Below are 23373 nucleotides of genomic sequence, written 5' to 3'. Positions count from 1 at the left end.
AATTTGGAGGACCACTCCAATATACAGCCTCCAATTCAGCCCTTAAATGGGCCTCCAAATTTATAATCCTAGATAACTGACTTCATTTCTAATGGTTTTAAAGGAATTAAAGGCTAATTATGGTTTTAAAGGACTTAAAAGGCTAATTAAAGACCAAAGCACGTGACCTCACTTAACTCCACAAGGGGACTTCATTTTCTTTTGGTCTTATTTCCAGTGTTATCAGACCCAACCCGGGCATCAACTCAGTCTAGGGACTAGATCACTAGTCCAACCAGCAGGTTGTTAATTAAATTTTTAATAAATAATAATAGTTATGAAACTATTTGAAATGTGACAAAAACACAAATGTTCGCTATGTAATTGTAATATAATCATTTTAAAAGAAAGCTCAAATAGTAATGACACTGCCAAGTGCACTATGAATCTATGCATGATTAAAATTGTTCCATTATGTGGTACCAAAAGATGGATTAGCAACTCCATTAACACCTCCGCCTTGACCAACCCAGTCTTAAACATTTGTTGTGAGATCAGTAATTCCAGTGTTATTACTTATTAGACCCAAGCCGGTCTGGGCCACTGGGTCACTGGTCCAACCAGCGGGTTGTTAATTAAATTTTTAATAAATAATAATAGTTATGAAACTATTTGAAATGTGACAAAAACACAAATGTTTGCTATGTAATTGTAGTATAATCATTTTAAAAGAAAGCTCAAACAGTAAGGACACTGCCAAGTGCACTATGAATCTATGCATGATTAAAATTGTTCCATTATGTGGTACCAAAAGATGGATTAACAACTCCATTAACACCTCCACCTTGACCAACCCAGTCTTGAACATTTGTTGTGAGATCAGTAATTCCATCATCTCCAACAACTCAGTCTTGAGCATTAGTATTAAGATCAGTAACTGCATCTCTATTTTCCTCTTCAACTCTAGCTTCATCTCCACCATCATCATTGTCATCAATGCCATCCAAGTCATCTAAGTTTAAAATCTCAACTACATAGGTTCAAATAGAATAGACAAAGACAAACTATTAAGTTTTGTATTTCTCATAATAAAAAAGACTAAAGTACTAAACATTGCATTGGAATGAGTGAATTACCATTGCTTAAGTTAGCTTGAAGAGTGCATGCCTATAAATCTTGCCGAAAACTTTCCAATTCATCAACAGTTAAAAGTGTGGAGGGATTTTCTAAAACCCAATTTTCAGCAAAATCCTCAAATTCTATTGGATCATAATTCCTACCCTTCATGTAATTTCTGCAATACACCATTAGAGCCTTAGAGGTCAACTAATGAACCAAAGTTTAGCAAAATAATAAAATAGCAGTAAAGAAGTAAAACTCATGTGTACCTTTCCTGCAATCTTAGGTTGTAACGAACATAAACAAGGTCATTAAGCCTTTGATGCTCCAATCGATTCCTTTTTTTGGTGTGGATGTGCTCGAACACACTCCAATTTCGTTCACAACCCGAAGAACTACAAGTTTGGCTTAGAACACGAATTGCTAATTTCTGTAAATTAGGAGCACTAGTTCCATAAGAAAGCCACCATTCATCTACAACAAAGTAATAAACAAGCACAATTGAAACATTAATATCAAATAAACTTCAAGTATGTAGAATGTATTTTAGAAGATTTGAAAAGAAATCTCTTACCATGTATCTCTTTATTGCGAGCACAAATAGCACTTATCCGCCCAAAGTTTCCTTCTGCATTTCTAAATGTCTTCAATTCCTTTGTTAATTTACTTCTCAAATTAGAATTTCCATAGGAATACCTCTCAATGACATCCAAAAGCCCTAAAACAGTGGTTTTATCCATCCCATCACTATATTGTATACTTGGGTTCAACTAATAACCAGCAGCATGCAGATCTTTGTGAAGTTGGTAGTCCCAACGAGAATCAATGATCACTATGTAAGGATCTACCTTTCTCTTCTTTTTTCTAAATATTTTAAGCAACTCTTCCTTAGCTTTACGCATAGCCTCATACAAATAGCCCATTGCTGGCCTATCATCACTATCAACAATCCGCAACACTCTAACAAGGGGCTCAGTGAGTTGGACAATAATCGCACATTCTTTCCAAAAATTTGGATCCAATACATTTTTCACAAACTCTTTTGCTTGTTTCTCCTTGGCATATGCTGAGCTACTCCACTCTCTAGACGTTACCATGGCCTGAAGAGCATCTTTTTGTGCCAAAATGCTTTGCAAAGCAATGAAATTGGTTGCATAACGTGTAGGAGCGGGACGGAGTATTTCCTTTCCACCGGTGTGCTTTCTCATTAAGTGTAAAGGATAACAATGATTATATACATACTTGGTGATTTTGGAAGTGTGGGACACCACTTCACATACCTCAACTAGCTTTCCAATATCCTGCATCATCAAATTCAAGCAATGAGCTGCACAAGGTGACCAATATAGCGTGCGAAACTCTCGTTCTAACAACCTCCCAGCAGCAACATAATTTGCAGCATTGTCAGTTACAATGTGCATCACATTTTCTGCACCAACAAATAAGACCACCTCTCGAAATAATTTGTATAGCATAGGTGCTGTCTTAGAAGCATCAGAAGCATCAACGGATTTCAAATATGCAGTACCACAAGGACAATACACCAAAAAATTGATGAGGGTTCTCCTACGCTGGTCTGTCCACCCATCAGCCATGATTGTACAACCAGTTTCCTTCCATGTGCTGCGAAAACTATCGACAAATTTTCTAACCTCTTCAACATTTTCATTAAGCAAAGGCCCACGAAGGTTATGGAAACCAGGTCCCTTATAGCCACTGCCATAAGATGTAACCGCGTCGAACATAGGTTGATAAAACATTGAATTAGCAGCATTAAAGGGAATCGAAGTGTCAAGCATCCACCTTGACACTGCAAGGTCACATCTCTTTTTCACCTCCTTACTTTGCTGTACACTTCTAATGGTTGGCTGGGAACCTGGAGTAGTCCTCGGAGGAAAGTAAAAGCCAATTAGTTAAATTTCCTTCCACTATCAGTCATGGGTATTTGTTTACTTTGACTTCCTTTAGTAGAAACGCCTCCTCCTTTAGAAATATGTGGCACAGATGATGGTGGAGTTTCTTGAACATCTTCATCTGTTTGCATGTACTCTTGCTCTTCATGATCCTTTAGCCCCGACCCATAATACTCTTCCTGAACTTTTCTCTTTTTTTTTTTTCTTCTTGGCAGTTTCTTCCAAGTGTGAATTCATTTGGAATGTAACATGTGAAGGACATTTACGACATGCTTCAATTTCGCCTTTAAGCCATGCCAAGTGTGTTTGATTCTATTGATACCACCACCCCTAACAATTTTCTGACAATATATACATATCAAATTCTTTCCCTTTTTTGAGGAGGTAGAATCCTCTCGACAATATGCCCATGCAGGATCAGTCTTGCCTCGGCCTCCACTTTGGGTTGAGATTGGGTTTGGTGTCGAAGTTGAATCAATAGGCATTGAACCAGGAGAAGACATTATAACTCTATGTCGAAACTCCGAATAAAATAGAATGAGCATTTCACATAGGAATTTTGTCAAACAGTTTTAGCACGAAGGCTTGATTTCAAAACTCAAGTTCAAAAGCACCCTACTAATACGATTAATATGGTTCAAAAACAAAATTAAATGAACAAAAGAGAACGTAAAAGAAAGAGAACAATAGTAACTAATATTTAAAGCTAATATGTAAAGACTCAAATTCTCGTTAAGGGTATTTTTGTAAATTACATATCAAACCTAGGGACAATTAGGTACTTGGTCGGTCGGGTTTACATTTCAAACTTACATAACTTAATGAAACCTAAATCCGACTCATAAGCCACGTGAGGTAAGCAACTCATATGCGAAAATTAGACAAAATGTCGGTTAGTGGCTTTTCTGCGTTAGATGCTACCACGAGTTAACAGCTTACATACATGAGTGGGTTATCGTTATAGCATGCGGTGGGATAGAATGTAGGAAATTAAATTAAGCTGGATGGGCCGAAAAAATATTTACGACGCTAAGTCAAATTAGTTAGCAGTTAGGAGTTTAATTATAACTTCAGGCCTAATTTAGACATTTTAGGCTTGGGCCTTAACTAACTAAACAGGTAAAGACAAAAATAGAACAAAATCACACAAACCAAAAATCGCCCAAAAATCTATCGCACCCAATTTCTCCAATTTCGCCCAACACTTAAACCCTAAGAGAGAGAGAATCAATTCTCCCAATTTCATCGATTCAAACCCAAATTTTTTACACCCAATCCTTAGAAACCTTAAACTTAAGTGTGGAAGTTCGAATTTCCAGCGTACCAAAGTGAAATCAAGCGAAAGGTGAGTTTAATTTCGCCTCCAGTAAATAGTTTAAACTCGATTTCGATGGAGTTGGTTGTATTGATGAAAGATAATTGAAATGGGGTGGTTTTTAATGTCGGCAATAGCTAATTCGAGGGATATGGCTTAGCGAATTTGTGGAGAAGAAAGCTAAAGGAGCGATTTTTACTGACTTGGTAAGAATTTTGATTATCCACTCTATTTTTGAGCAGTTCATGCCGGTTTATAATTGTTTAAGAATAGATTGAGTAATAAACGATTGATAAGGAATACAACAGTAAATATTGCTAGAATTAATGCAAATTGAAGGGGGTTGAATTTGTTGTAGTTGGAATTTGGAATGGATAGGATTGGTGTTGACGTGAGGTACAGTGCTAGAAATGGCTTGTAGCTCTGCTAACTGTAGTTAGAGGAAAAATTTCCTAAAACCAAATTCTTAGCGTCGAGATTCTTTTCGACTTACGTTAGATAAGAAGTTCTCGTTCGTTCGATAAATTCTAATAACCGCCGTATATGTATATGATGTTATAGGAGTTAAATAAGACTGGATTCAGTGAAGCGGGCTTGATTCGGTTAAGTGGGCTTGAGAAGAACGGAGCTTGCTAAGGTAGGAACCTACATACCAATATATAGCCTGCTTATTTTCATGCATGATTTGAATTGTTTAAATTGATAAGAGATAGTTTGCATATCAACCATGTATGTATATGTGATATTCATGTTTTGCATTTTATTTTCCCCGATATAAACTAGATATATGGATAGTTTTCGTGTGAAATGAATTTTTGTGAAATCTGGGTAGCTGGGATTGTTTTCTTTCGTTAAAAGAAAAAAACTGGTTTTGGGAAGGGTTCTCATCTCTTGTCTCAGCAAGGAGACAGAGAGATGGATTTTGTAATGTGGGTAAGGATTACTCGGTTGTTTGTAACTATGTGTGAGGTTCTGGATTATTCCATGGATAGTTCGTTGTTATTTACGATGATTCGCCGTTTGGGAATCATCGGTTGTCACTTACTATGACTGGCCCGTTTGGGAGTCATAGGTTGTATTGAATCGACGGTGGGGAATCCAGAAACTCACACATACAGAACCAACAATTTTAAAAGAAAAATTAAATATGTATCTATAGTATTTGGAAATAACCGGTAATACGAGTATATATATATATTACTATGCTTATTACGAGGGAATTTAGAAAAGGAATTGTAAATTCCTATAAAGAAGGAACTGTTGTCGCATTTTCAGAGACGACAGTTCGCTCTAGGATTCCAACTGTGGTGTATACCTTTCGAGGTGGTGGGCCACCTTTAAAAGGATGCATCACTGGATGTAGTCCGGGAATTCCTTTTCTACTTTTCTAGATAACCATGTTTGTACGTGTCACGCTGTATGGTGCTTAGCTTGTGTGAGGTTACATATTACCTCGATGAGGTTTCGACGCGAGGAGTGAGAGTTTAGTCCACTCCTGGATGTGTATCGATCCCGAAGCGGTCTACGGTCGTCCGAACGGTTGACCACCGTAAGTTAGGTGACAGCCGTGAGATAGGGTTAAAGGGTCACAAGGCCCACCGAAGCCCTAAAAACTTTGGGGATTTTGTGTGTAGGAACAACAAACATTCGATTTCCCTTAGATAAAATCAGGAAAACAACGGTGCATGGTTCACACTGGGAAGTACTGAACCGAGATATGCCTGTGATTGGGGCTGAGTACCAGTCGTACCCTCACCATTCTAATAGGATGCAGCGGCCACAATAGTTGTATGATGTTTGTGAAAACTATATTTTGAATATTAACGAGGCATATCGAAATGATTTCTGCTAGTTAGTGATGTATTATATAGTCACGATATTTGGATATTATTATGGAAACCTGCATGTTTTAAATGTTTTGCTATAAGTAGTCTATTTATTGGTTATGTGCGTTTCTACTGGGCATAGTTGTTTGCTCATCCTACATTAACATTTCAGCCGAGCCAGATGCGGAGGAGGCTTTCCCTACCACTAGTGAGGATGGTTATGGGGATTTGGATAGTTTCCCCTATGCTTGACGAGGGGCAGAGTCAAGTTCATTTTGGGTTGTATAGAGTCTAGTTTATGCTTTGGTTGTATATATTGAGAGCTAGCTCATTTTGGATGTAATAACCGATGTATTGGAGTGTAGTTAATCTTAAACATTTTTTTATATGTATATGGACATCACTGTTGTGTATAAAGTTAAGATTTTACATATATATAGTTGTTGGAAGGGTATTATGCGATGTCCAGGTTTTATGACAGGTTTTCGTATATGAAACGTCGATTAAACAAAGAAAACTCTACCGAAATTTCAATAGAATTGGGATAGCAACCGCCTCGAGATTCATCTCCACATTCTCGGGATGTGTGATAGGTCTCGGGGCGTTATATAATATTTAAATATTTAATAGTGCATGACTGCATGTTTTAAAAAATTAAATGGAAGACATTGATTAATACCTACTAGTCAAGTGTGATGATAGCTGATGAAATCTCCATGAGTGATTATTTTATTCCATGAGTGGCAAGAAGTAGCCAAGAACAGAAGAACTTCATTAACTTCTTATTTTTAGTCCAGCCCACGTTTTTAACTTCTTATTCAAGACTTTAGTAACCCACCTGGGTTTATAACAACCGTTTGGGTTGTCGGTTTTCACAAAAACCCGGATGAGTTGACGGATTAGCACTAGGTCAATTGATTAAGCGATCTATTCATCAACCCAACCCGGTTTAAGGAGCGGGTCACTGGTTCAGCCAGCTGGGCCGGGTCTGATAACACTGCTTATTTCACTGGTTTAGAGGAGCACTTATCTTCTCCGCTAGAACAGCCACCAATATAGAATTTCACTACTCTATCTTCTTCTTGAGTTGCCCTCCAAACAACTGACATGGTCCTGGGTTTGGAAGCTCTGCATTGGTGATGGCCGTGATGTCCTAAGTCTTTAGGTTTGAAATTACAACAAAGGTTTTTCACTTGCTTTGCACCTTGGCAGCAAACTCCCTTAAAGTCCTTAACTACTTGAAACCTGACCAGTTTAGTTCAAGTTTACATAGAAAATTTCCAGGCAAGAACAGCCGTAGGGTACACAAATAAGGGGATAACCAAGAACAAGTGATATGGATGTAACTATGTAAGAAAGGTCAAATGTCAACTGCGCGGATCAAGAATCCAGGATGAACGGAATATTCTGACAGAAAACCGAGCCCTTGTAGCAGCTATTTATAGCAGGACAGTCGGTTTGATTATATTTGCCAACCTTTGCTGTCTATATGTCATACTTTGCTTCAGATGGCTGATGGTAAACCACAAAAGTAAAAAATCATGCATGCAAGCCAAGCCTTTGACACTCATTAAGACCTCTGGGGTATAGGAAAGATCTCCAGCAATATTAAAACATCCTCAAGCGATAACATATTATTCAAAACTTCAACATTCCGATTGGAAGCACCATTTAAACAACATACATGCTAATTGACATCCTGATTAGAGAGTTGACATATGACATCAGGCAACCAGGGAGGACGTAAATCATATCTAAAAGACATTGGAAATCACAATCACATCAGTTGCATGCATTTGAGTATTTCCAACATCATTCTCTATGTTTAGTTCATCTTGAAGGACAAATGGTGTTAGGAACATGATTTTGACTCCAAACTACAGAATTATGGTTATTATTGCGGATACCATTTTCTGGTCTTCCCAGTATAGTATATATACGGCGTAACCAATTATGAATATATCACCATTATATTGCCAATATCTATGTTCTTTGGGGAACCAGATATTCACTGTTCTGACATTTCAAAACTTAAAATAAGGGACAAAAGAATCGAAAGAAGTTCACACTAACAGATACCCAGATACGACCTGTTTTCCCATTCAGACATGCTAACAGAACTAAAGAATCCCTAAAAGACAACTCACTATGTTATGAACCAGGTACGAAAACTCAAGTTTCAGTAACTTTTTCTTATTTATCCAAAATGACATTGTTCTGTGCTTTTGGTGAATGCTTATGCCACAACCAAGGAACTTAACAAAGGTATAGCAAGAGTCAACCAAATTCCTAAGCTAATCAAATCAATCACAAATGGCGAACCTTTAAGTAATGTTTGTGTAATACGGAACCACTTCAAATTCAGTGCTTCTCCACAACAATTCTCTCTTGTAAAAGAACCTCTGCCAGGTTCAAGTACTGCACAAAACAAAATTTGATACGGACAGCAGACCTACAGAAGGAAAGAGGTGTGTATAATTAGCACTAGCAATAAGGTTTACGTGTCAGTATTAAGAAAAAAATGGGCTTAAAAAAATGCATGAACGTGAATTGTACCTTCAAATTCAAAAGGTTATATCAGCTGATCAACTTTGTAGCACTGGAGATGATATGCGAGCAGCAAACCTCTGGATCATGCGGATGTTTAGTTTGTCAAGGGAAAACCAAATTCACACCTTACAAAAAATGATTTGTTTAACTACATATATACGAAAAGTAAATATATAGAAGGATATCTTCTCCTCATAGATGGGATGATTCAGCATCAGCAGATTATTGTTGCTAACAATAGCACGAACCAGTAGCTCCTTGGCCTCCTCGTGTTTCTTTTTCAACATGTTACATATCTGCAAGAATAAAATCAGATCTGATATTGCAACACTGTAAAACTATAAAATCCAGCTATTTCTTGTGCGAATAAGTTACGAATACTAAATATAAAATATAAAATACTTCATGAACAGATAGCATGAGTTTATATAATATGTTGAAGCAGTCTACATAAACACAATAAAAACAAAAAACAGATTGGAATGACTTAGAAGATGAGCATGCAGGTGCGCAGATGAGCATGCATTTTTATCTCAATATTTTGTCAAAGTTTCTGCAATGAACACCAAGTATCACCAAATCCTTCAAATGCTTGCTTGCAAGCAAAACAGAACAACATGTGGAGAAGTCCATCTTGAACAATTTTTTTCTGAAACGATAGATAGAAAGTATGGAATATTTGGCCTGAAGTCTTGAACCAATGATTTTTTTTTTTTTTTGATTGGTAAGCCTGTTTTAAATGAGATCAGTAACTCTTTGATGCTGGCGGGGTTCCCCAGACCTCTGGTATCATCACCCAAAGGTTTTACCGATCTCTTCAATACTTACTTTTAAAACCTTGAAACAGATTAATATTTCAGGATCCTTCTCCTCAATGACTACAAGTTTACTTGCAATTAAAGAAGAAAGGGAAAATGGAAAGAAAATAATAGTAAACTATGAGTTTGGAAGTTTCTCCCAAACTTATTTATTCAATACTTGATGTCTTTACACCCTTAGCAACATAATATAACCAGTGTAAAGTCCATAGGTTACTTACATCTTCAAGTTCCTTTGTATACGCTTCGGCCTTTTCGACATTTCCATCATTTTCAATCAATAGAGGAACTTCTAGCTCTTTCAAACATTCGTCTCGATGAACATCAAAAGTTGGGGAGGAGTTGTACCCATCTAGCAGATTCTCAGAGCTGCGGACCTAAGCAGAGGAGACAAAGATGGTCAAAGTTCAATTGGATAACAGGCTTCAGACTTATAAAGCCTAAATTATATCAGCAGTATTTTGCAGAAGAATGCACAATTCTAATTAAAGAGTTACCCGCTTTGTAGCAACTCTGTCTAAACTTCCCCGAGTATCCCTATAGATTCCAAAATTGAGAAAGTTTATCAATTAAAAGACATAATTTATTAAATACACGATAAATGATATCCACCTACCTGCATTCAGTGGGTGATGATGTAATTCTTTTCGACGGAAATGAGGTCACTGGATCTTCTTTTGACTCCTGCAAAATCGTTAATCAGCTTTCAGCGAAAAAAGGATGATACCAATAATTTTTAGGAACTGGAAAATCAGATCAAAATTAGCATGGACTAACATGAACCTGGATGATTTCAGTTTCCTGGTCACTTTATTTTAGCAGAAAATATTTGCATGTGTCTGCACAGACACACACATGATCTGGACAGTTTGTACGCAATTGAGGGGTGATCATATGGGTAAGTAAAAGCACATGTGACTCTATAGTTTGTAAGCAATTGATGGCGATCAAGAATATATGCCCATCATGCTGTCATAGCACATAAACAGTCAAGATCATTTGCTAATTTACCATGTCATGTCAATTCCAATTATGCAATATCCTTCTTATACTACTGACAATTTATATGTTTTTTATAAAGGCGTTTACACTGGATACGTTAATCAAAAGCTTTTTGTTGATAAGTAAGAGACAGTAAATTGGCATAATTGTAGACATTACATCAACACCAAGACCATTAGCTAAGAAAGACCAAACCCAAAATAAGTACATCCAATCCCCCCATGTCGAAATAAGGTAGAAACAAAAGCAAACGCACGAAGAAAACAAACAGAGTACAGTAGCCAGAGAAGGCCTGAAAGCGAAAACAGAAAGGGTGCAAAAACCTAGGAACCACCACACCATGGTGGAACATCAGAAAAGTGTCATTTCCTTTCCTGACGCAGTCCCCCCATTCAGTCCCTCCTCCCTCCTCAAATTCACAACAACCATACGTCCATACCTACTACATGTCCCACTCCTCCACCCCTGAAAGCCCTGAGTAGGGGTGTGCATAAAACCGACAAAACCGACCGAACCGAACTGGTCAGTTTCTGGTCGGTTCGGTTATGAATATGTGAAAACCGATAGGGTCAGTTCGGTTGTCGGTTTAGTCCCAAACCCAACCCGAACCGACCTGTGCACACCCCTAGCCATGAGTACTCGAAATCGATTATGCTATCTTCCTCATCGTCCTCCAAATCATCATCGTACTGATTGTCATCGGACCAAGTTATCGTTTTTGCTTCCTCCACCCTCCAAGCCTCTCCCTCATCCAGTAACTTTAATGTTTTCTCTAGTCTTTTGGCAACTTAAATATCAGAAACTTGAAGGCAACTTGGCCAGAATGCCGGAAAAGTTTTTACCTTTTGCATGGGTGATCAAACTTGCATTTGTTCTGTTGTTTCAATTGATTGATAATGACAATCTCATATACTGATATATAGGCTTTATTTCCATTTTTTTTATTTGTTTTTTTTATGTTGACCGACTGTTTTTTGCAAGAATTGTAACTTCTAACCACATTAGACCATCTGTACTGATTGACATAAACATGTTTGAATCGCACTTGGCATATGTTATTCGTAGAAGCCAATAAAGACAGCTTCTTCTCACAACTAACGTGGATTTACAATTCACACAAGTTAAATCAGATGACGAGCTGATGCAATGTGATAAATACTATAAATTCTTGGGGAAAAGTGGCTTAAATATTATTCTTACCACACGAACTCTTTTCTTTTTCCTTGATAATGTCACCTACTAGTGTTGGGGTCTCCATCAGTTAAAATAAGATAAGATTTTAACACAGGTAGATTAGATGGAACTACACGTCCATGATCCCATGCCGATTTGGCAATTACAGCCTTTTCAGAAGTTAATGTAGTACTAGTGTACTACTCAGAAGCATTTAGAAGATAAAATAGAGCTGCAAAAATACTATAAAGGCATAACACGAAAAAAAGTATAAAAAAAAAAAAAAAAAAAATTATACTAATACTATAAATTCTTGGGGAAAAGTGGCTTAAATATTATTCTTACCACACGAACTCTTTTCTTTTTCCATGATAATGTCACCTACTAGTGTTGGGGTCTCCATCAGTTAAAGTAAGATAAGATTTTAACACAGGTAGATTAGATGGAACTACACGTCCATGATCCCATGCCGATTTGGCAATTACAGCCTTTTCAGAAGTTAATGTAGTACTAGTGTACTACTCAGAAGCATTTAGAAGATAAAATAGAGCTGCAAAAATACTATAAAGGCATAACACGAAAAAAAGTATAAAAAAAAAAAAAAAAAAAAATTATACTAATAATAACAATAATAAAATAAGTACCTCAACCATTTTTCGCTTCATTGATGGACTTGAGATTCGTTGGATCTCTACAGTGACAGTACGATCCATATTAGCTGTTGCACAAGGAATTTCTGAATTTCTCCCAGAGCATGTCATTGACTTTATTTCTGTCTGGACCTTAGAATGTGACTGATCGATCGGTGGTACAAGCCTGTAGAAGCATGCAGACACCAATCAACTTCCCGAAGACTTGAAATATATTGGCACGAAAAGAATAAACTCCATGCATACTTTGGCAACTTCAAAGAGCTTGATTCTAGCGTCTTCTTGGCAACATGCAGAAGAGAAAGCTTATTCCCTTCATCAAGAATGCTTTTCGAGCTTCTGATCGATGCAATGCTGGAAACAAGTTTTGAATTGAGACTTTTTGGAGTACTCAATTTTGTTGTCTGGACGGATATGCTTGTTGAATGAACTTGAAAACTGCAAAGAACTTGAATCAGGCTCACTACTTTCCTATCAAGAAAATGATGTTTCTTCATCAAGTGTGTCAACAACAAAATGAAAACTTTTATGTGTGTAGAGCAAGACGGACAATTACTATAAAAGCATAGAGCAATATGTAACTACGTTCTGAAAATGAAACATTAGTTAATCTTATTACGTAAATTCTTGACAAATACTCTTCTGGCCAAGCTGTAGAAACAAACCATGAGAGATGTCTTATCTGATCAAAAGTGCAATAACCATAATAATGGTATTTAGTGATGTTATCCACAACTGCAAAAGGTATGTTCAGGGTGATCAAGAGTGCAATGACGTGCTCCTCAATAACCGCAGTTATGGTATCTAGCACAATTGCAAGAGGCATGTTCAGACATTTGTATCTTCATCCATTGCAAGGTTCACAAACAACTGTAACTCTGACCCCGCGGAAAAACGTTAGTGGAATTAATTCACAGCAACTGTAAGATGAGCGAAAGTGCATCGAAGCAAACTTCTTTCCACACATTTGAAATATCAGAAACTTACTGAAAGTGAAAATTCAAAAGGACCTCTAGTTTAACACTCTAGTTTCACTGTCCAGACATAGTACGCCATCCTCTCCTTCAATTAGAAATTTAGCATTCTCATCCCTTTACACATTCTTAAAACTTCAATAAGATAAGATGAAAACAACGAACTGAGCTTAGTTACTCATGTACTGGAAATAACCTTCTTTTCTTCTATTGAGCAGGAAGCGTTATACACCCAAAAACTTAATTAAATAACCAATACTATGATGGAAGAGTTCTCTCTACTTTTTGGTCCATTCCTCTAGAAACTTACACTATATAGTTTATCAAACTCGGTAGTCAGGAACTCAGGACTACAACTTTAGAAAACATGGTATCTGATATGATTGAAATCAACCATAATCATGCAAGGATAGGTCATCATTTTTGTGTGTAGAAATTAGAACTAAAGTATGGCTTACCCACTAGAAATTTCATGATCATTATCGTTGTTTCCATTTCCCAATATGACAGAGCTGCCTTTTGCTACAGCTGGATCATGTGATTTTGATGTATCAACCTTCGGGTTCCCAGCTTGTGCATCATTAGCATTACCTTCCTGCCTGTTTAAGTGATGAAGAATATCATCAGAACCATGACATAGCAAATAAAGAAAATTAAGTACAACAGAATAAAAAGAAAAAAAAAAAAGAGCACCTTCTTGGATCTGCAGAACTTAAAAGCAGACTCTCAATTTTTTTGTTTCCGATAGAAGAGGTGTTCTTTGAATTTGATGCAGCATTCTGTTGGGATACAGTATCTACTGGTCTATTGAAATACTTTGACTGTATAATTCCGCTTTCCTTTTCTTTAGTAGGCTGATGAACTTTGCGTAGACTGCATTAAGTTATAATATCAGAAGGAATTACAAGAATACTGAACCCTGCTTATCATCATAACTTGTAAGAGCTAATTCCAGCAAAACAATAATATTGTATCGAGTACTGACACATCTTTTAGTTCTCTAATTTTGTTAGTTCATAAATGCTAGTTTCTCATTGGGTAAACCAAAATAAAATGTACACGCATGCTAGCAAAAGAAAAAAAAATTGACCGTGGCTGACCTTGGTGCAAGCAGATGCTTGGCTTTTGCGTTGCTTTCGTTTGCAGTTCTTGTGCTGTGAAGCATCTTCTGTGCAAAATTCCCACCAGTAGAATGTTTAATATCTTTACTACCTTGCATAGATTGATCTCCTGGTGTATCTTCCACACCACTTTGGTCTACCAACATCTTATCACAATCATTCTTAGTGCTCTTGGGTCCTGACATGCGTGCTGTGGGTGAAGATTCCTGGTTACACAATTTGACGCTAATATTCAGTGCCTCAACTGGATTGGTATTCTCTGCTGTGGCTGAAGAGCAAACTTCTCCCTCTAGTTCAGGATTAGCCTCTTGATCAAAACCTGCCTTAGATATCAATTCAATAGATGACTCCTGGATAGTGTCTTCAGCATTTGATTCGGTGGAGACCGTCTTCTGTGACTGTTGACTACATTGGTTTGTTTCTTTCTCACTGACAATTATTTCTTTTTCTAGAGATGCTTCTGTACTATGAGATGGGCTTACATTTCCAAAATTGGCAGATGTGGAAGGAGAACCATTTGTGGAATTAAATTTTCCAACGCCTCCAATCAACTGCTCAGATTCTGAACTGCTTGCATTCTGTGATGTAGGTAATTTATGTGTGTCACTATCTTCAGGTGCATCGATACTTGCAACAGGTTTGCTTCTGAGAGCTTGAACGCTATCTTCTTTTCCTGGAGAATTGAATCCTTTATTATCTGAAGCTTTGTCGGATTTCTTTTCACCTTTCATCAAGTCTGAACCAAAATCAAAGCTGTCCAACCTGTATATAAGACAGAAACCCAAAAGTTGAGCTTTATTAAGGCCTGTTAGACTCACTTGATTCAATGAGTTGCAAACTGTTAATTACATGATAATTGAACTTCAATGCTCGAATTTGTTTAAACTTTAAACCAGAAGAACATTTTGATTAGCTTAGAATCGGACATACAAACTATCATTCGGTCATACAGCCATATAGGATACGTACTCATTGAAATCAAAAGAAAAGGAGAAGCGGCTTTTTTTCTCTCCCTGTTTTCCATTGATAGATTCTTCTGTGCTTCTTTCCTTGGGTTTCGAAAGCTTCTTCGGTGGGCTAGAAAAATCTAGGTCTGACATGTCTACATTAAATGACGACATCTTTTTGCTGAAATCCCCATCAAGAGAAAAATCCATATCCCTGGAGAACATATTAGTAGGTTAGTGTCATGTATCGAACAGTCTCTACTTTCTTCACAGTATTAATTTATAAGTAATATTTACAGCCATCACTACCAAAACTTATGATAAAATTCCATCTCGTGTAACATGTCATTATACTAATTCATATCAGTTTTTTAAGTAGTGTTTCTAGACACATCTTAAAGCAAATGTTCTACAAGTATTAAAAGCAACATCATGACAGTATACTTCAAAGTATTTCGAAAGTACCCTATACATTGGATATCAAGAAAAATATATTGACAAAAACGCATATGAGCAGCCCTCTTAACAGATCTCAGATCCAACAATGCACTTCGACTGAAATATTCCAATACCTAAATTTCTTATTATGGAGAGATGCAAGTCCACAAACAGAATATTGATCACAAGAAGATTGTAAACATTAATTTTGACAATGACGATCACCGAATCCATGTTTCTTCACCTTAATAATCAGCCTTGTTATGGTGATAACCACCAAAGCTTCTAATGCAATGTTCCCTCGTTAAAATCTCATTAAACTATTGCATATCAGTTTTTTAAGTAGTTTTTCTAAAACACATCTCCAAGCAAGAGCTATGGCTTACACAGTGTCAAAGGAAACAACAAGGGACTATACTTAAAAAGTACTTCACAATCATCTCATATATAATGGAAATCAAGAAAATAAAATGACAAACAATGTCAATGAGCAGCTTCCTAACAGATCCAACAACACACTTCGGTTGAAATATCGCAATACCTAACTTTCTTATTGTGGAGGGTTACAAGTTTAACATAATTGATAGCAAGAAAAGTTAATACCATCAATATTTTGAAATACTCACAGTTTGTCAAAATTAAAAGCGCTTTTCTTTCCCTTTGTTACAGCCTCTTGTTTAAAATCCAACCCATCATCTTCAGACACAGACATTGTTTTCCAGGAGCTGAGAAATTCTTTTCCAAAATCATCTGTATCTAGAGGTAGCTCAGTACAATTTCAAAGTCAGTTCCAACATCAAAAACACAAACTATTTAGCTTCCATTCTAAGTGAAAACAAAAACGAACGTGATATTTTATTTTCATTCATCTTAACCAAAGTCTCTAAAATCATCAGTTATTGACTTATTTCCAATGTTTCACGATTGTAAAGTCAACACATTTACAAGATAAGAATACACTGATGTAAGAGAACAAACCTAGAATCGAACTTTTCTTCTGTGGTTTTGATGCTGAAGTATCTTCCTTCTTTGATTCCGCCATTTCACCCAAAAGCAGGTTGATATTTTGCTACGCCTACATGTTATCAAGGTCAACTAGTGGAAAAACCAACAAAGAGCCATAAATTCTGAGACAATTAACATCCAAAATTAACGATGACACAGCACAAACCATCATTTTCCTTTTCTCAAACAAATGAAGATTTTTACAGATCTCTATGTAGTCTATGAACTCAATTACCGAAATTCTCAAACAAGAATCATGTATAAATCGTATAAATTACAAATCACAACAACATTACATTTATTCATAACCTATAATCACAGTTTCTTCACTAACGAAACAATCCGATCTATATCATTTTCCATTACACTAAAATTGAACCGAAACTAACCAAATCACATATCAATTGATTCATGAAACAATACGGTATATATAACTCATATATTTTCTCAAATTTAGCTAAAACTCGTCTGATCTATGCAATTAACAAAGAAAATTACAACATCTATGACTTACAAATACAAAAATCAGGTGAAACAAACGATTTATTCTAATTTCTTTAGTAAATTTCACTAGTGATCTATGAAACGATATGATTCTTAAAAAAACCAGATAAATCGGTAAATTGAAATGATCTGTGAAGGATTCAAGTTTTTAAAAACGTTCTAGAATTATAAAATGATCTGTGTTCAGTGAAAGTTACCTGGTTTGTTGAATTGAGATTTATACGGTGAGTGGAGTTTTGAGAGTTGTCTGAAGAAGAAGAATGGAGAATGAAGGAAAAGAAATGAGGATGTGCTTCAAATCAGTTCTTTATTTATAGACGGAAGAAGAAATGAGGCGCATTTGTTGTTATAGTTAGACTTTTTTAAGTGACCGAATTGTCCTTATTTTTGGTCCAAGCCCATTTAGTAAGCCCGGTCCAATAACTTATTCTGGACAAGATTGGTGATTCACTAGTCCAAAGTCCAAACCCACAATACCAGACCTGAAAACACATTTTTTTTCGAACAACAGAAATTTCATGCAATTGGCAATCATAACATTCGAATGTTTGGTAAATCAACAAGTACATAGCTCAACCAAAAGACTTCATTCATTAAAATACAGCAAAGAGATTATACATAGTAAGCACCTTCAAAACAAGTACATGGCTCAAAACTTCAAAAGTCATGGTAGTTCTATTGTCAATTTCTTAATTTCTTGTCATTTGTGAGCACCTTTGTGAAGTTGGTTGACCTTACAGTCTGCACTAACAGCAGGTGAGGTTAAGGCATGTTCCACATCGCTCCAACTACTATTAAAACCATACATATACTTCTTCGGTAGGTGATGCGCACCAAACACAACCACTTATAAATACCACCGCAAAACAACCAAAAAATATCCATGTACTAATCTTGCATTTTGTAATGGAAGTAGAAATCAAAGAAACAATCCTCGTTTCCCCCTCTCATCCACCATTTGATCAAGAGCACACTCTCACTCTTTCCCACATCGACAACGATCGTAACGTTCAAGTAAACTTCCGATACGTCCGTGCCTACGCTAACACTACTACCCATGCCAACTCAGCAAATCCAGTCCACGTCATCACTGAATGTCTATCCAAGGCTCTTTTCCACTACTACCCCTTCGCTGGAACACTTCGTCACCGTACAAATGATTCCCGCCTTGAGCTATTTTGCACCATTGGGCAAGGTGCACCACTAATACATGCCACTACGAACCGGACACTTGACTCAGTGAGTTATCTAGATAACCCGGCCGATCCTTTTCTTGAACAACTCGTTCCCGATCCGAACTCAGTAGATGCATTACTCCACCCGTTTGTTCTCCAGGTCACGGTTTTTGCATGTGGGGGTTTTAGTTTGGGTGCGTCGATTTATCACTCAATTTGTGATGGACTTGGGTCGACCCAGTTTTTTAACGTAATGGCTGAGTTTGCTCGCGGTGCAACTCAGCCTTTGGTTGAAGCTGTATGGAACCGGGCGAGTTTACTCGGGCCTAGAGACCCACCACGTGTTGAAGTGCCATTTCATGAGTTTTTGAGGTTGGACAAAGAGTTTTCAGCTTATAGTAAACCAAGTGAGCATGTAGTTCGGGAATGCCTTCATGTGAGTGATGAGTCAGTGGAGCTATTCAAGGCGATTCTTTATGAGAAATCTGGATCAAGATTTACTACTTTTGAAGCTTTGGGTGCTTTTATTTGGCGGGCCAGGTATGGTGTAGATCTATCTTATGAAGCTAGTTGTTTCTTTCTTTCTTTTTCGGTAATCAACATCAAATCATATCATAATATATATATATGATTTGGGCTACCCCAAAGATATCCCTGTAGGAATGAGTGTGTCTTGGATCTGAGATCCAACAGTCCGAAAATCAAAAACAAAAAGAAAGAGAGAGAATATGAATTTGTTTTTGAGGATATCCTCGAGTAGACGAACTATATATATATATATATATATATATATATATATATATATATATATATATATATATATATATATATATATATATTATTTTGAGCACATACTACAATTCGTCTGTTTTACACTTTTTCCAAAAATTTCACAAAAATCTTAAGACATTTTTGCCCCTAAAGTATACCCATTATTAGTATAATATCTAAATACTTATTTTATAATTTAAGATGCCAAATAGAAATAGAATAGTCTAAAGACATTATCTTGATTGAGACAACTCAATCAAAAAATTGGCCCATGCCAATTATCAAGTTAGCCTTCGTATTTACCTTTTAGCCTTTACAATCTCTTTAATATTACAATAATAATCAGCCTTCATATTTACCTTTTAGCCCTTACAACCTCTTCAATATTACAATAATATTTAGCTGACTCTATTATAATTTTCGATGGATACTCGAGACAAAAAAGTCCTAAGAAATATAAATGAAGTCTTTTGTGCGCACAGATTTTCCACAGCTCTCCTGCGCTTCATTACAACGTAGAATATATATAAACTAGTGTGCGCAGGAGAGAGAGTGGCGTATAACATCTAGGCCACTCATATCAGCAGAGAGTACTGGTGTATTGCTCCAAAAAACAACTTCCAAGGGCTCTCATGCCTGCCCATTTGTACACCCTGCGCGCCCTATATATATATATATATATATATATATATATATATATATATATATTTTATATGTCTTTTTTTTCTTTTTCTAGGATGTCCATTAGCTTAGCCAAGGTGGAGGCAGTTATAGCCATTCCACATCACTAGCTATACTAAAAGCTAGTTGTTAGTGGACCTTCTTTTGTTTGTAGTCTTTTAGTAGTTGTTGTGCGATGCATAGAACAAAGTATCACGATATATACACAAGAGCTTCTAGCTCAATTGGTTGTGTACCCCTCTTCTCATGGGAGAGGATTTTTTTTTTGTGTAATTATGTGATAGGCCTTTGGGCCAAGTGAGCTTTCGGGCTAGAGACAAGATGCTGCTACGATGGGTGGACCAAGAAGCAAAAGCAAATCTTCATAGACAAGGTGGAGGCGGTTAGGTCTACTAAAAACTGGCGCATCAGCGAGAGCCTTCGGGCTAGGTTCCTTTTGGAGTTGATGAGCCTTCGGGCAATGTAAGCCTTCGGGCTAGGGTCTTTCAATGTAATCGGTGTGGGTTTAGGCCTCTAAATATTTCAAAAAAAAAAGTAACACGATATGGGTAAATATAGAACTACGAAATGACGATATATATCGTCGATATATCGCTCCCTGTGTCGATATCTTACATAAATAATTTTGTAAAAATCGACAATATATCATGGCATAGTATAAAATATTGACATGTAATGGGGAAAAAAAACAGAACAATTGAATCCAAAGATTCTTAGTTCCTTTAGAAGGATGCATTTGGAATCAAAAGGTTCTATTGTAAGAAAGTGATTCAAACACAAAAAGATAATTGAAAAGAATAAAAGGGAAAAGATTAAAAATAAGGAAAGAAAATTATTAATGTGATTGTTAATTAGTCTTTCTATAAAAAATAATAGAAAGTTTTTAAATATTTAGCATCTATCAATGGATTGATCCGGATTTTCAAAATAAAATAAAAATAAAATAGAATTGAATTAATTCAAGTCTATCAAAACTTTGGAGTTTTAGATCAGATCCAAAAAATAAGAAAAAAAATGAACTTTTCGCTTTATTCAAAAAAATAATAATAAAAGAAAAAAAAAAAAAAAATTGAAAGAGAAGATGGGGTTCAATTATATATTATCTCTTCATCAATAAGCCTTAAATCTCCTTTTTATTCAACTTAACAAAAACTCCAACTTTCTTCTCCTCTTAATTCAACCAATCACAAACTCTAACTTGTTTCTCTTTTTTAGATCAATAAGATTAGTAGAAGATGACGAAATTTTGACTCTGAGTCTTGGAAGATAGCTAATTAAGTATGTCTTGAGGTCTTTCAGTTTTTGAAGTGTAAAATAGTGAGGAAGAAGAGAAATTGAAGAGTAATTGTCAATTTTGTTAGAATAAAAAATCTGTAAATTTCGTAATATTTGTAAAATATCGGCATATCGTGAATATATCGCGATTTTTGAGGATATATCATTGATATTTACACTTGAGTTATTTGAATGTATAATTCACATATCCTGGATATTATCATATCCTTCTTTGAAATCTCGATATATATCGCAATATTTTGTGAAATATCGCGATATTTTGTACTATGGTGTGATGTGCTAATGTCGAATCTCATTTTCTATGTGCAATTTTGGATAGGGGTAAATTATATTGGTGTCAAAAGCAATAGGGGGAGTAACTAGCTAGAATACAGTTTTTGTTAATTTTAATTGCAAAATCTAGTATACGCAGGGTGTACCTGCGGTATGGAATCTGGGCCCTCCATCACACAAGGGATGAGATTCCTGCATTTAGTATACTTATGCACAAATTACACATGCAAGAATCAGATGAGATTACTGCATTTAGTATACTTATGCACAATTTCGAATATTAATAGGCTATATGAAGATATCATTTACGTGCTTCTGCTAATTGCTTTCTAAAACAGTAAAATTGCAAATTATACATTTTAGACAGGGATTTCTATGGTAGCATACGTTATGAAGTCTCTCAAGTAATTAACATTTTAGAATATGTCGACTATAACTCACTCAGTTGTGTGAGTGAGACATGTTCCACGAAAACATTCTACTGTAAGTGTCAAATATACAATTAGTGTTCATATGCATGTAATTTTTTCCAAGAGTCTTCTTTATACTATAGATTTTGGGGATATAGATCATTGGATGTATATGACTTGGTATTTGGTAACTAGGACATATTATTCCGCACAATTTTTTAGCTTTCATTTTTGTCTAATAATGCTTTCACTTGCTGTATTTGGTTGAATTGGAGCAGAGTGAGAGCCGCTGAAATACCAGAAGATCACAAGGTAAAATTTGCTTACTCAATGAACATACGAAAGTTACTGAAGCCTTCGCTACCTATAGGCTACTGGGGAAACGGGTGTGTCACAATGTATGTACAACTCAGTGCCAAAGAGCTTGTCGGGCAACCACTATGGACAACAGCTGAACTTATCAAGAAGAGCAAGCGCAACTGTACCGAAGAATATGTAAGATCATTTATTGACTTTCAAGAGTTATATTATGAAGAGGGGATTACAGCGGGGAAAGAAGTGAGTGGGTTCACAGATTGGAGACACTTGGGCCATTCTACTGTGGATTTTGGATGGGGAGGTCCTGTGACTGTATTGCCACTCTCGCGGAACCTTCTTGGCAGCAGTGAGATTTGTTTCTTCTTACCTTATTCTTCCATTAATGAGATAAAGAAGGATGGCTTTAAGGTTCTAGTGTCATTGCCTAAGACAGCCTTGCCTGCTTTCAAGGTTGATATGGAGAATTTCGGCAACAAAGAGGAAAAAATCTTTTAGAACTTCAGATGTCTTCGAAACTAAACAATGTAACGGTATATATGTTATAAATTTGTGACGATCCCATGTAGGGTCTAGTGACTTTTTTGGTTTTTTAATTCGATTTTAAAGTATTATATATTCGCATCGCTGTGGTAGATTCATGTTTTGAAGAAAAAGATAAATTTAAAATGCAAACTTTAACCGTCCATCATCTTGCCAGTGGTAAATTGTAGAATTTTCATTCTAGGCTTTCTGGCAACCCCAGGGTTAGTTACAATAATTAAAGGTAAGAAGAGAAACGTTGAATGTGGGCTTTTATTTACAAATAATAATAATAATAATAACTAGCATTCCGGACCGGCGCCAATGCGCTGTTACATCTTTATTTGGTGCTCATTGTAAAAATTAAAAAAAAAAAAAAGTTTCATAACTTACAATACTAATCATTTGGCCTGGCAAATGGCCGGACTTACTACATAGATAGTCAATGGCTCAAAAGCCTAGAGTCCACTTGAATAAATAATATATTTATATTGATAGCTAATGATTCATTGTATATTTTGTTTGAAGGGTTTAAGTTAATTTCTATTTTTGGGTTATTATTGTCCAAGATATATAACAATGCTTATCATCCTCAC

The 23373-nt window shown here is 36.1% G+C and overlaps 2 protein-coding genes and 1 pseudogene across 3 annotated transcripts; 1 reads left to right on the top strand and 2 right to left on the bottom strand.

The window, feature by feature from the left end:
• Window positions 1–884: 884 nt before the first annotated feature.
• On the bottom strand, window positions 885–3514 carry LOC147505505 (uncharacterized; annotated as a pseudogene).
• Window positions 3515–8319: 4805 nt separating this feature from the next.
• On the bottom strand, window positions 8320–17670 carry LOC147505504 (uncharacterized protein At4g18490). 2 transcript variants are annotated; one of them, XM_086558016.1, is made up of 15 exons: window positions 17532–17670; window positions 16804–16900; window positions 16452–16581; window positions 15410–15601; window positions 14420–15202; window positions 14013–14192; window positions 13778–13918; window positions 12592–12816; window positions 12340–12511; window positions 10137–10204; window positions 10018–10057; window positions 9742–9897; window positions 8888–8998; window positions 8709–8794; window positions 8320–8604 (listed from the first exon to the last, which is right to left on the bottom strand). In XM_086558016.1, the coding sequence occupies exons 2-14, from the start codon at window positions 16865–16867 to the stop codon at window positions 8738–8740; spliced, it is 2319 nt and encodes a 772-aa protein (XP_086414142.1). In that variant the 5' UTR covers window positions 16868–16900; window positions 17532–17670; the 3' UTR covers window positions 8320–8604; window positions 8709–8737. The 2 variants fall into 2 exon arrangements, with proteins under 2 accessions (XP_086414142.1, XP_086414143.1); XM_086558017.1 differs by having other exon boundaries at window positions 12592–12783.
• A 253-nt stretch (window positions 17671–17923) lies between these two features.
• Window positions 17924–22873, top strand: LOC147505503 (HXXXD-type acyl-transferase family protein). The gene is made up of 2 exons (XM_086558015.1): window positions 17924–19049; window positions 22219–22873. Exons 1-2 carry the CDS (start codon window positions 18241–18243, stop codon window positions 22751–22753), a joined length of 1344 nt encoding a protein of 447 aa, XP_086414141.1. The 5' UTR covers window positions 17924–18240; the 3' UTR covers window positions 22754–22873.
• The last annotated feature ends 500 nt before the right edge of the window (window positions 22874–23373 follow it).

Source organism: Coptis chinensis, chromosome 4 (genome assembly GCF_015680905.1).
Source record: "Coptis chinensis isolate HL-2020 chromosome 4, ASM1568090v1, whole genome shotgun sequence".
In the NCBI taxonomy this organism is placed as follows: Eukaryota; Viridiplantae; Streptophyta; class Magnoliopsida; order Ranunculales; family Ranunculaceae; genus Coptis; species Coptis chinensis.
This window is presented reverse-complemented; position numbering and strand designations above follow the sequence as displayed.

Bases quoted from the DNA above. Each gene is read 5' to 3' on its own strand.
- LOC147505503 (XM_086558015.1), top strand. From the start codon at position 18,241: ATGGAAGTAGAAATCAAAGAAACAATCCTCGTTTCCCCCTCTCATCCA. The intron at 19,050-22,218 runs GTATGGTGTAGA...GAATTGGAGCAG, and splicing joins GCTTTTATTTGGCGGGCCAG to AGTGAGAGCCGCTGAAATAC.
- LOC147505504 (XM_086558016.1), bottom strand. From the start codon at position 16,867: ATGGCGGAATCAAAGAAGGAAGATACTTCAGCATCAAAACCACAGAAG. The intron at 10,058-10,136 runs GTAGGTGGATAT...TGGAATCTATAG, and splicing joins TCATCACCCACTGAATGCAG to GGATACTCGGGGAAGTTTAG. The intron at 8,795-8,887 runs ATATCCTTCTAT...GACAAACTAAAC, and splicing joins ATCCCATCTATGAGGAGAAG to ATCCGCATGATCCAGAGGTT.